Source organism: Pseudonaja textilis, chromosome 4, assembly GCF_049901715.1.
Source record: "Pseudonaja textilis isolate UNSWEBS1 chromosome 4, rPseTex1.2, whole genome shotgun sequence".
NCBI lineage: Eukaryota > Metazoa > Chordata > Lepidosauria > Squamata > Elapidae > Pseudonaja > Pseudonaja textilis.
Genome location: NC_141993.1, coordinates 22,389,955 through 22,403,359, shown reverse-complemented (window position 1 = coordinate 22,403,359; position 13,405 = coordinate 22,389,955). Strand labels below are relative to the sequence as shown.

The window sequence follows — 13,405 nt, the reverse complement described above, 5'->3', positions numbered from 1 at the left end:
GTTACTCCTGGAGGAGGCTTTTCCTCAGGATCCTTCCAGCTGACTCTCATGGACCATTTGGGTTTTACAGATGTTTTTTTGCCAAGATTTAATTCTGCTAACAAGTTGGCTTCCCCTGTTGCCTCTAACAGCAGGGAATCTTGTCCTCCAGCCGCTCCCAGGTCTTCTTGGTTGCTGGCTGGATTTGACATTGTGTTCAGACCTCCTCAGAAGAAAATTTATTAATTCTCCAGGTGGGCTGGTAACATGGAGATTCAGAATAATGTCAGCTTATACAGTTCTGTTTTGTAACACTTCCAGCTCACTTCCCATAACCATATCCCCCCTCTTCCCCCCGTTACTTATGACATCCTGCTGGATGGCAATATTTAAGGGACAGCACCTGGAACACCACTGTGTCTATCCATAAGTGACATACCTGTCTTTTTCTGGGTTGATTTATTTTTAAACAAATAATGTTTCCCTTTTTAAAGAGATACCACAAAACTCCTATTCACCTGCAACCTCTATTTTAAAATATGGTTTTACAGAAATTAAATATACATCTGAATATTGAAAAAAGCACACATTGGACTGTTATATGTTGGGAGGTAGGGTGGACAAGCTATTTTTGGTACAAGATACAATCACCTGAAAAATGTGTAATTAAATACAAAATATTAAAATATCTCTCTAAAATCTTTCTAAGTGACAAACAATGTTAACATACAACAATGTATGTTACAGAAAGCTGTATTACAGAAAGCTGCTGCAACTTTAGAATTGGCTTATAAGTAGAATTTTCTCATGTACATGAGAAATCTCGGCGACAGAATATGAAACATTACATTTCCTAATTGAATATAAAAATCCTCTCCATACATTCAGGAAGCCAGAAGTGTTTTATTTCATAACCAATCAATCCTGTGTTCTACTCCATTCATATGAACACGCAAACTCACACAACAATATGTTGGAATAATGCATTTTTTCACAAAAGATCTTTATGCAGTATAGATTAATGAATTATTGTTTTTCAAATATTTTGAGGATTAGTTCTACTGATGTCTAAATGGAGATAATTACGTTCAAAATTTTTACTTTAATCTAATGGAGAGGCAGTTCTCTACACTCATTTACAAGCAGCAGAGACCAATTAGATCACAATATCGGTAAACTTCAATAGAATTGGAAATTTGTTTTATGCAAATGAGCAGGCGTAAAAACACCTTTATTTTACCAAACAGAAAAATGGGTTATTTCTTCCTCCCAGCAATAGAGGTATGCTCCAGTTAATTCTCATCTAGTAATAGGATTGAAAAGGGAAATAATGCAGAGCTTTAAATCAATTTGTTCTCAGGTAACATAAAAGATAAATTACACCTGTGTGGTTTCGTAAATTCTTAGTTTATAAGATTCAAATTAGCAGGAGACCGAATGTTTTCAACCTGTGCTAGTTATGCTGCAAGACAATTTAGCCATTGTATCAAACTGGGCTTTGGAATCAGGGGATATTTTATCAGGAGATAAGCTTTACTGCAACAAATGAATCACTCTGGATTCCTGAGTCAACAAGTTATTACTAAAAAGAATAATTCTAAGACTGGATACACCAGCCTGAACTCAGAAAGTTCTTATAAGGTATCAGGAAGAATGGACTTGCAGTCCAATTGAAATATTTGAAATATCAATACAACAACAAGAAGAAATTATGCAAGTTATGCAAGCAAGAAGTTATCTAAGATAGTCAGAAAATAAGTGATTAAATAAGACAATATTTGCCCACAACCCTGCAACTTTATGGGTTTGGACAAATACTGTACACTAGTGATTCTCAACTTTTTCTTCAGCATGGACCCCCTTTAAATACCATTTGTGTTCATAGATCATGGCCACTGACCCACAAGACTTAATTCAAGATTTGAATCACAACATTTCTTCAAGCTTTCATGGACCCCCTTTGATGACATCATGGTCCCTAAGGGGCCACGGACTACAGGTTGTGAACCACTGCTGTAGAGGAATAAATAGTTGCCTTGGAATATATGAAGAACAATTGCAGGAATTGGGTATGTCTACTTCAATGAAAAGAAGGACTAGTCACATGATAACAGTGTTCCAATATCTGGGAGACAGCTACAAAGAACAAGGGGTCAACCTATTCTCCAAAATACCAGAAAGCAGGACAAGAAGCAATGAATAGAAACTAGTTAAGGAGAGAACCAACTTAGAACTATGGAGAAATTTCCTGACAGTTAAACAATTAATCATTGGAACAACTTGCCTCCAGAAACTGTGGGTGCTCCAACATTGGAGGTTGGACAACCATTTGTCTGAAATGGTATAGAGTTTCCATCTTGAGGAGATTGGACTCAAAGACTTCCAAAGTCCCTTCCAACTCTGTTATTCTGTTAAGACTAACTGACCAAGAAGAGAAACTAAATGTATAGGACAATGTGAGGAAACTCAGGCTAATTTGACTCAGACAAATCTGCAAACTTTTGCAGATTGTCATGTTTACTAACAGATTTAACGCTTCAAAGAGGTGGTACATTAAGTTAGGAAATAATTGTGAGTAATGACGTAAATTATAAGGAAATACACTCATACTTTGAGTCACAGTTCACCCCAGCCAGTTGGAAAACTATTCTAGATGAAAATATAAATGAGATAATAATCATATAGAATTGATCTCTTTTCAACACTAATTATGATCCTGAGTATGAAATTGCGAATAAAGTGAAAACTTATGGAGAATATCCGCTCTTCTGTAAACAGCAGCAAAGGCGTCCAAACAAGTTTCCTTCTATTAGAAGAGCATAATAATTGTGATAGAATTGTATAGGAACTCCTAAATCTTACATTCTTGAAACTGGAAAATAAAATTCCAGATTCATGAGCTGTCATGAGTGGCCACCTACTTTACAGCATTTGCTTTGCCAAAAAGCTACCTTGTTCCTCTTGAAACAAATCAGGAGACTGATTAACACCTTTAACAAAATTTATTAAAAGGCAAAAGCTCACTGCATCCAGCCCTTATACAACTTTCTTTTTGCCAGCATTGTCTAACATGGTTCTCCTCCTCCTTTATCTTGAAAAAACATTTACACACAGACTTTACAAGTCAAGCCTCTGCTCTTGAGCTAACATGTGTCCTTTATTATAAACTGTACTATAAAGAATGTGTTACACCCTTATATTTTTAGTGTGTTCATTATAATATTTTGTCTGTATACATACCTAACTAGAGAGGTGGACTCTATTCGTTTGGACCAGTTCTATAGAGCCAGTTGTTATGATTCTCTGCAGTTCGGGGAACCAGCAAATTGTGCGCCTGGCTGGCCCTGCTCCTCTCCACCCTTGCCCCCCACCCAGTAAGTCCTTATCCCGCATGTACGACATTGCATGCACGCCCGACATCACTGACTGTGTTCTCCCCCACCCTTAAGGTATTTCTTTTTTTCCCTCCCTGACAATCAGCTGTTCCAATGATCAGCTGTGCCACGTTCCCCCTCACTGTCTTACTGCTTCATCCAGGAGGCTTCCCTGGGGCTCAGGAAGGCAAAAAACAGAGCTCAGGAGGGCGCCCCCCAGCACTCCATTTTATTGTTTTTTTGCCTTCCTGGTCCCCTGGGAAGCCTTCTGGGAGCAAAATTGCTCCCCGGGAGGTTTCCCTGAGGCCCAGGAGGCAAAAAAATGGGGAGGGTGTGCTGCAAAAAAGCCACGCCCACCCAATCACATGGCCGTGCCCACCTAGCCACACCCACATAACCAGTTGTTAAAAACATTTAATCCCCCCCCCACCTATCTATCTGCCTACCTACTTAACTACCTAATTTTCCTAATTTGCTAGTAATGAATCACAAAGAACAAAGCTGTATCCTAAATACTTCAAGGAAGAGCTAGATTCTTGGGGTTTTTTTTATTTTAACTTTAATTGTGAAATAACAAACAGCTGGATACAAAAAGCAACTGAAATTAAATTAAAAATTACCATAGGTGCTACGCTGAAATTCACCTATGCAGAGGATAGCAATATTCTAATTATTTTTCTAGCCAGGGTTCTGCATGCTTAGTTCAATTTTTTCTGCTATTCATTTACAGGTGGGCAACTAGAAGTAAATTACTTTAATGTATTAAAGTAACAAAACATAGGCAGAAAATTAAGACCTCAAAATTTCCATGTAAAAAGCTAACACCTTAGAATTCACTTTTCCGGAATTCTTTTAAGATGTAGAATTGTATACAAATTGTTGTATACCTAAATACTTAGTTCTTGTACTGACAACTATTAAAACCACACAAAGTTTTTCAAAATGGGAAACAAGAGAAAGGGCTTCTAGTACATTTTTTAAGAAAAAACGGATTTAGTAAACACTTATTATTGGCAGAATGATTGAAATGAGATGATATTTAACTAGAATATTCGATGAGAAGTGAAACATCTTTGAAGAAAAAAAAGAAAGTCCACTTTGACCTGGATGACTGAGAATCTCCATAGACATTTATGTAATTCTTGCCTGTTTTATAACCTTTTTCCTTTGTGTTTAATACTTAGAGTCAAATTTTATTCTATAATAGCATATGTTATTAATAGGCATACGATATTTTTTATAACTTATCAAATAACTCTGAAATTATACTGCTGATACTCCATTTGAGAAAAGGGCCATTGTAGAATCTGCTACATTTAGTCAATGGAATTTTCTTCCAAGTAGGTATTAAGAGATTACACTTTAAACCCCCTTTTAACAAATCTCTTTAGCCTGGGTAAAAAGAAAAATAAAACCTATGAAGAACCTCAGAAGTAAATTGAATAATTGGAAATCAGAGTGAAATCTGTTATACATGAATGCCAGCTGGGAGTCATGCATCACATCACTGCCGTTTCCTGAAAAATGGTTTTAAGTACAGTACTGCAAAATTTAGTGTAGCGTTCAGTAAAAGAAATGATGCATGAAACAAAAATTAAGATAATAGACCTTTCAATGTTAAGTGCTTTCTTTTCCTGTTGAAAGCTATGGGGACGTGGTGTTTTACAATACTGGAAAGTGTGAGGGGTCATTGGTGCTTGGTTGTTTTCTTGAAGATGTTTCATTATCCAAATTAGGTAATGTACTGATGCACCAAGGACCCCTCATTTAACAGATAACAGATAATCAGAGTTGGAAGGGACCTTGTAGGTCATCTAGTCCAACCCCCCACCCACCCAAGCTGGAGGACCCTACACTATTTCTGATAAATGGCAGTCCAATCTCTTCTTGAAGGTCTCAAGTGATGGCGTTCCCACAACTTCCAAGGGCAAGCTGTTCCATTGGTTGATTGTTCTCACTGTCAGAAAGTTTCTCCTTATTTCAACCCTCAGCCACCCATATTATCCTTTATCAGTACTGGATAGTGTTTTAGGCTCTGATGCCACTTCAGAATGATAGTTTCTCTATGCATTTAATGAAATTCTTATTGACCTATAACCCTGCAGTTATGATCTTTACACATAAGGCAAAGTAAATAACGGAGAAATAATAAAACCGTGCTTATGTTCTGTATGATAGAGCTTTTTTCAGGCATCTCATGAATTCTCCACTCCCCTCCCCAAAAAAATTAAACGACATTATTAAGTTCCACAAGGAAACCTCACTCCTATAATTATTATCATATAATTATAGTCATTATCCATATTTCTTTACTTTATTTTCAGACTCAGCCAGAAAGGAATATATGCTGGGATATATAACAGAAGAATACTTAGATGCTGTCCATAAGAGCAGATCATTATTATGGCTCTGAATAATTGTGTATATTTATATAAAGTTTTAATATATTATATAATATACACTTTTCTAGGACATTTTTAACAATAAAAAAATTTGTCGAAAGGCACATTAAAAAGCCATTTGAAGGCAAGCACTTCCTTTGACACATTAACACAGAGTAAATATATTAGTCTAAACTTACTTGAGACGAGCATGCTGAAGTAATTATTTACATAGACTTCTGGGGTAGAAAATTCTATCTAAGTTGCATTTCCATCCTTTCCATCCCTTTTGAAAAACAATTGTAGGACAAATAGATTGCCAAAGACCATAAAGTTTATTGGTTTCTGCTGTCAGGATTCAGTGTTTGTAACTCCCTTGAGTGATGAAGAAGCTATCCATGCAGGCGTCCCTAACGATAAAATGTATTATCTTGTTAGGAGCAACATCACTCTTAGGAACTGATGTTGCCAAGTAGAAATCTGCAGATCCAGGTGCTGAGGCTATCATTTTATAACAATGATTTGACCACAAATCATTTTTATTTTGAAGTTATTTACTTAACAACTATCTTTTTAAGGGATCTAAGAGGCATTCTTGAGTTCTTTAAAATGACTTCACACACAAGAGACAAACCAGCAGATAATAAATTTACTTCTGATAAGACCAATGTGTTAAGTATGACAAAATGCTTATGTGTTGAAAGTCTGTAGAGATTCTCAGTCATCCAGGTCATGGTTGTCCCAAAACTGCTTTTTCAGGAGGCAACTAGGACTTTCTTGTTTTTTCTTTTGAAGATGTTTCACTTCTCATACAAGAAGCTTCTTCAGCTATGACTGGATAGTGGGGAATGGAAGGATTTATATTCCTTCCAAAGGAAAAAACAAGTCCAGTTGCCTTCTGAAAAAGCACCTTTGGGACAACTGTGACCTGGACAACTGAGAATCTCTACAAACTTTTAGCTATACAATTTGAGATGAAGACCCTTTGAATGGTGTGGGAGTAGGAATGGATTTCCAGAGAAAAATTGCAGACTACAGGAACCAGGAGCACCACTCAGTTGACCCTGTGGACATAGATAAACCTTCAAGTGCTTCAAGGACCCTCTCAAAGAATGCAAATGACCAGCTGTCTGCAAGGAGCATTCCCCACTATCCTGTCAGAGCTGAAAAAGCTTCTTGGATGAGAAGCTAAACATCTTCAAAAGAAAAAAAAACAGTTGCATCCCGAAAAAGCAGCTTTGGGACTGCTTATGTGTTGTTTATAAAGAATTCTAATACCACATTTCTTCAAAAAATAGACAGGCAGACAGACTAGATAATATAAAGATAATATAAAAGCCTTTGACAGGTCATAAATACATACTAAATGATAATTGGTACTGCCTTAACTTGATGTTAATTAAGAATACATCTATAAATATCTACACTGCAAATCGTTCTGTGTGATGACCCAGGGTAGAATTCAAAATAAACACTGTCCCAAAAAACAGGTAAAGCCCCTTTTATTCTTTCACTTTGCTTCCAAGCTCCAGATATCCTTAAATGGAGACAAAAAACTCCCACACAACTCCCTTACAAGAAGGACGAAATGCTGTGTAAATTATAAAGAGTAAAAAACAACACAAACCAGGCAAGATAAGGGCTTGAAGACGTTCACAGATATCAGAACACACACTGGAAAGGATGCCAAACTCAGAGAGGAACAATAAACTAGAGATATTTCCACGCTTTGTTTCCAGCACTTGCCCGTACGCATGTCCGTCCTCTTATCCAGTTGTCACAGCTGCAGCCCATGAAGAGGATCAAGGCCCTCTCCTCCACAGTAGACCACATCTCTCCCTTATCCTCTCCTCCCTGCATGCCCTAGGATGGAGAGGGGATGTGCCTGGGTCGTCTTCTGACTGCCCAGCCCACCCCCAGCCTCCTCCACAACCTCCAGAGATACATTTCCACTCCCTGTCAGCTGTTCCTCCTCTCCCTCAGAGTCAGTCTCCACCAGGGGCATGCAAGTGATCTTGCAACACAAGTTTGGAAGGACAGGTTGGATTATCCCTGCTTGGTGACAAATTATTGTGTTGGAGTACTGGAACATTCTTCCTTCTGAAGTTCAGTAGACAATCCAAAAAGCATTAATGACTTGGTTTGCCCCCAGGTCATTATGATGTGATAGGAGGAGATTACTGCATGTCGGAAGCTTAACATGGTGCCAGCTGTTTATTTTTAATCTTTATAGTTTTAATATGGTTTTTAATTTGTTTTATTATTCGTATTGCTATTGCTTTCAAAATCAATTGGTAGATACCCAGAATTTGGGATAAAATGAATGGCCCAGTAAATGCTTTAAATAAATAATTGAGTAAATAAAACTCATATTCATTTTTATTTAGTATGGATGGTTAAATTTATGCATTTGTACAAATATGCATGCTTTTTGCTCCTTTCTATTCATTTTGGAGCCTATTCAACCTATGTTGTCAACAATGCTCATTAGATGCTTTCTGTTTACCATGCTATTACTTTTGTAATCTCTGAGGTATTATTTATTTGGACTGATGCTTTGTCAACATTTCTAATTGCCTATTTATCTGCTTTCTGGCTGAAATGACACTTCAAACATTCCTCTTCCCACCCACCCCTGCCATTTCCCCTACTTATGTGTGAACTTAATTTGTTTTACACACTAAGTGTTCAATATTAAATTAAAACATTTTTGTCACTAATGCCCAATTAAGGAAATGATTGAGGTAAATCAAAGGGATATATATTTAGATTCATATTTTAGGTTTCAATTTGCCCAAAGCATTTAATGCAAAAAGTTTAATTCAGCATGGGATCAAAATTGTGTAGCTTGTTACAGTAAGACAATCGCAACGTTTACAAAATTCGTAGGTGGCTATGGGTGGCTATGGTAGGCATGGCCAGATCAATGTCACTCATGTCGGGGGATACCTGTGGTGGCTAAATGCTAAGACAGGACTTCCCTGAGACTCTCCCTTACTCTCATTATAATCTCCTTCCTTCCTTCCTTCCTTCCTTCCTTCCTTCCTTCCTTCCTTCCTTCCTTCCTTCCCTCCCTCCCTCCCTCCCTCCCCCCCGTGTTCTGCTTTTGCTGGCAGAGGCAGGACCATAGGCCTGTCCTTTGCTATTTCCAGCCTGGCCCCACAGGCCAGATCTAAGCACCCTACCGGCCGGATCTGGGCCACGACTTTGAGTTTGACACCCTTGGGTTAGGATATGTTAACTCTGAAGCAGTTTTAAGTACAGTATAAGTAATTTTAATGTTCTGCATTTAGGGTTAATATTTCATGTCAAGAACGTCATAAGTTGACATCAAAAGTTGGCATCAAAAGTAGCATGCACATATCAACTTGTTTCCCCTTTCACTGTTTTTTTAGGATCCTCTGCCTTATATACGAGCATTATGAGTTGCACCTATATTTGCATTCTGAATGCTAGTAAAAAATCACAATGGGGAAGTGTCAAATGACAGTGAATGATCTTACATAATACAAAGTCTAGTATATTGACTCCATTAAGTACATGTGATTAGAAATAATTTTGAGAGAAAACACGAAATGTATTTTTGATTCTTTAAAATTGGAGGTTTTTTAATTGTGAAATACAGTCAAAAATATTGCTAAATACAGGTGGTCCTCGGCTTATGACCACAATTGAGCCCAAAATTTCTGCTCCTAAGCAAGACAGTTGTTAAATTGTGAGTTTTGCTCTGTTTTATGATGTTTCTTGTCATGCTTGTTAAGTATATTGCTGAAGTTTTAAGTCCCCTTACTGTATGTGTGTTAAAATGGACTTGTATATTCTACAGGTTTGCTTGATTTTATTGCTCTGAAGCTTTTCTCAAGACATAAAAATTAAAAATTACATCAACTCATGTGATCTTTCATCTTTCCTTTACAGTGTTCCAACATTCCAGAGCCTCCCTGAAGAGATCCTTAGTAAACTTGCTGATGTTCTTGAAGAGGTATTTGATTTTAATTTGGGGACATAGTGTAAAGAATGAAGTAGCTAATCTTTTGCCATGAAAGTATTTCAATCTTGCCCTATTGGGACATTTCTTCTGGATAAAAATAACGTACTTGGAAAAAAATGTCCTATTGGTTAGGGACACTATGATAATAATAATATTTTTGTAATCATTAAGAACAATTCTGAAGTCATGGTCAAGCACAGGGAAATCAGGAAGTCCAGGCCGTTTAAAATGAATATAAAGGTTGATTGCATATCAGTGGTGGGATTCAAAATTTTATACTACCGGTTCTGTGGGCGTGGTATGGTGGGCATGGCAGGGGAAAATCTCCAGTCAGAGGTGGTATTTGCCAGTTCTCTGAACTACTCAAAATTTCTGCTACCAGTTCTCCAGAACTTGTCAGAACCTGCTGAATACCACCTCCGTTGCATATTCATGCTCTCTACAAAAATCTGAACCACTAACGGTCAAAGGAAATTGGTGGTAAATAAGAATCAGTGGAATTTAAGGTGGGCTGAACTTAGATCTTTTGTGGGTACAAAATGACTTGAGACTGATGACATGTTTGACCTCTCCCTTGGGCTCAGCCTGGTCATCTCCTACAGTCATACTCAGCTGTGGTATGAATAGTGGTGTAAAAGGACTTGTAAGTAGGACTATGCATTTTGCAATTGACCTTCCAGCACACCCCATCCCAACCTACTCCAAATGTAAAGATACATTATATAAATTCAGCCCACATCACTACTAAAATTTGGATGAGCTGCAGCATTGAAGAATTCGCATGAGAGCACAAGTGTCAGCTATACATTATCATAGCTTCATGGGAATTGTATACTTTAAATTATCTTACATCAATAGATTAAGTTGGGTTATGTTTGTAGAAGAAATAAAAAAAATAAAAAAATGCACTGCAAAAAAAATAGATTAAGTTGGGCGTGATTGATTTGCACAATTGATATCTCGACTCTCACACTTCCAGTGACAAGGACATTTCCAAAAGTCATGGAAAATCAAGTGCTATTAAGAAATGTAAGGATCAAGCCTCTGTTATCCCCAGCTCTTCCTGAAGTTTTCATTCTTCTATCTTTCAAGATGGAAAAAGGGAACAGAAAGAAGCTACAGGTGTCTATACCAGCGTTTTTTCGAAATACAAAAAAAAAAACCAGAAGAAGAAATTCAATTTAAATCAAGCCCAATGGAATGCATTTGACATTATTTCTGTTTTTAAGTACAAGCTGAACTACAGAAATTGGAAACAGTTTATCAGCATAATTAAGTATCTAATTTGGTCCAGTAAATAATCCCACTTATTCCACTAAATAATCGTTATTTCATTGGAATGAACATCAGTATGATTTAAAATGCAATGGCTTTCTCTAACTTAGTCCTCTTGGAAACTGATGAATGTTTTTACTGGTACTAATGAAGCCAGTTCCCAGTTCATATTTATCACTCTTGTGGAATTACAGCTTCCTTTTGCTCCACCACATGTCAATGGAGTTTTAATGATTTAGGTTCCCCAAAATCCCTAACAATTAAGATACACTGATGTTAGAATTCTGAAGAAATGTTTTCAGAACATCAGCTCCTAGGGAATATGCCAAATTTGTGCTTATTCAATCAAAATATACATATTAATTTCACATCCAACAGCTTGTATTACTTATCTTCCTAATTACTACATTTGCACCTGCAAAAGTGCATACTTATAAGTCTTGCAAGAATAATTAAAGGCCATTAATGTCATCTTGTATGTGTTAATTATATGATATCTGTACATACAAAGTTGTGTTCTTTTCCTGCATGGTTATAGATTTTCACATGCACTTGACCACTGTTAGCTAATGTTAAAATAATGAAAGAAAATAACTACCAATTCTCTTCACAAGGATTGCTTTTGACATTTTAAAACAAGTTCCATTTTAGACTTGACATTTATTAATATTTATCAGTTGCCTTTTGTACATTCATCTAGCTTGTGGACGAAGCAACAATTTAACATGACAATGATGGCTTTTTCTTGGTTTCTTTTATATTCAGTTCGGCAGGGGGAAAAATGAGTAGAAAAATACGTATTTAATATATCAATAATCTGTTTCTTTTCAAAAGCCAGGCACAGGTAAAAACACAGAACAAAAAGGTATAAACTATGTTTGTTTGATTCAAAACAGAAAATAGCTGTGATCTAAAGGTAATTCTATATAATCTTCACATGGAAAAATCAATAAAGTAATATAACAGTGCAAAACAGTTAAAAGCTTTGGAAAGGACACATATCTTCTTGAAATATAGAGGCAGCCAAATCAATTAGAATGCTCAGTATGACTGCTTGAACTCATTCCCAGGTTATTTTCTATTTTATTTTATGTATTATTTTATTGTTATTTTATTAAATTATTATTTTATTTATTTTATTTTGCTTTCCATATCATTATGAAGTCAACAGTGATTAAACCATTTTTAGATTGATTAACATTCAACATAATAAAGACTGCAGCAATTAGTTCATAACTGGCAGCTGAGGTAAAACCGCAACTTCCCATCAACATAACCATCTTATGGGTACTGCAACATTTACCAAGTCCATGACTGATGATACAGCCATGGCTTTAAAGCCTTATGAAAGACCAACAAGGTCAGGGATAATCCAATCTCCAGAGGGGCTGATGTTCTAAGGAGCAGGTGCCATCACCAAAGTGGATCTTTTGGTGGGTCCTCACAAACTCTTTAATTAGAAGCCAACCACTAGCCCTCCTCTCCTGCTGAATCTGATGAGAATAAATTGGAGAGAAGCAGTTCCTCAAATGACCTAGATGCATGCAATATGAAGGGCTTTATTGGTAACTATAAACATTTTGAATTGAACCTGGAAGCATACTGTCAACCAGTAGAAGTGTGGTATCTCTAGGTTAAAGAATGCTCACAATTGCCTGTCCCACTACCTTTTGAACCAACTGCATTAGTGGTGGGATTCAAATTTTTTACTACCAGTTCAGTGGGCATGGCTTAGTGGGCGTGGCAGGCGAAGGATACTGTAAAATCTCCAGTCAGAGGTGGTATTTTCCGGTTCTCCGAACTACTCAAAATTTCCACTATCGGTTCTCCAGAACTGGTCAGAACCTGCTGAATACCACCTCTGAACTGCATCTTCTGGATGCTCTTCAATTGTATTTGTATAAAGCACTGAACAGTAATCCATTTGGGTGGTGATTCATGAGTCACTGTGAACAGCACATCTTGGTCCAGGAACAAATGCAATTGGCACACAGCACAAAGATGTACAAAAGCTCTCCTAGCCAGAGCTGCCACCTATTGTTCAAGCAGAAGCCACACTTTCGGGAAAATTCCCAAACTGCACACTCCAAACACAACTACTGTGAGTATAAAAGTAGAATAATATTAGCATAAGATGTGGTACATATCTAATGTCCATTAATTCTCCTGCTACCTCAGCATTTTTAGTACTTCATTTAGAATTGCACTACTTTTGTAAAAATTCCATTCCAAGAGATTCATATTAATGATGTGCCTTAATGCCTTTATTCAAGTATTGCATCTCTCTCAAACTTTTTCAAATTATCCTTCCTAATAAGATTTCTACCTCATTTTCCACTGCAGCTATAGTTTTTGAAACAATTTATAAAAATTATACAATATCCACAAAATAATAAATATAAAAA

At 36.8% G+C, this 13,405-nt stretch overlaps 1 protein-coding gene across 2 annotated transcripts in view; it reads left to right on the top strand.

The window, feature by feature from the left end:
* The window catches only part of PRKG1 (protein kinase cGMP-dependent 1), an 878,222-nt gene that overhangs the window by 636,565 nt on the left and 228,252 nt on the right, over positions 1–13,405 (top strand). For both annotated transcript variants that reach the window (XM_026719912.2, XM_026719913.2), the window contains exon 5: positions 9,653–9,716. In XM_026719912.2, the coding sequence (XP_026575697.1) occupies positions 9,653–9,716 (64 nt within the window). The remainder of the gene's footprint in view (positions 1–9,652; positions 9,717–13,405) is intronic.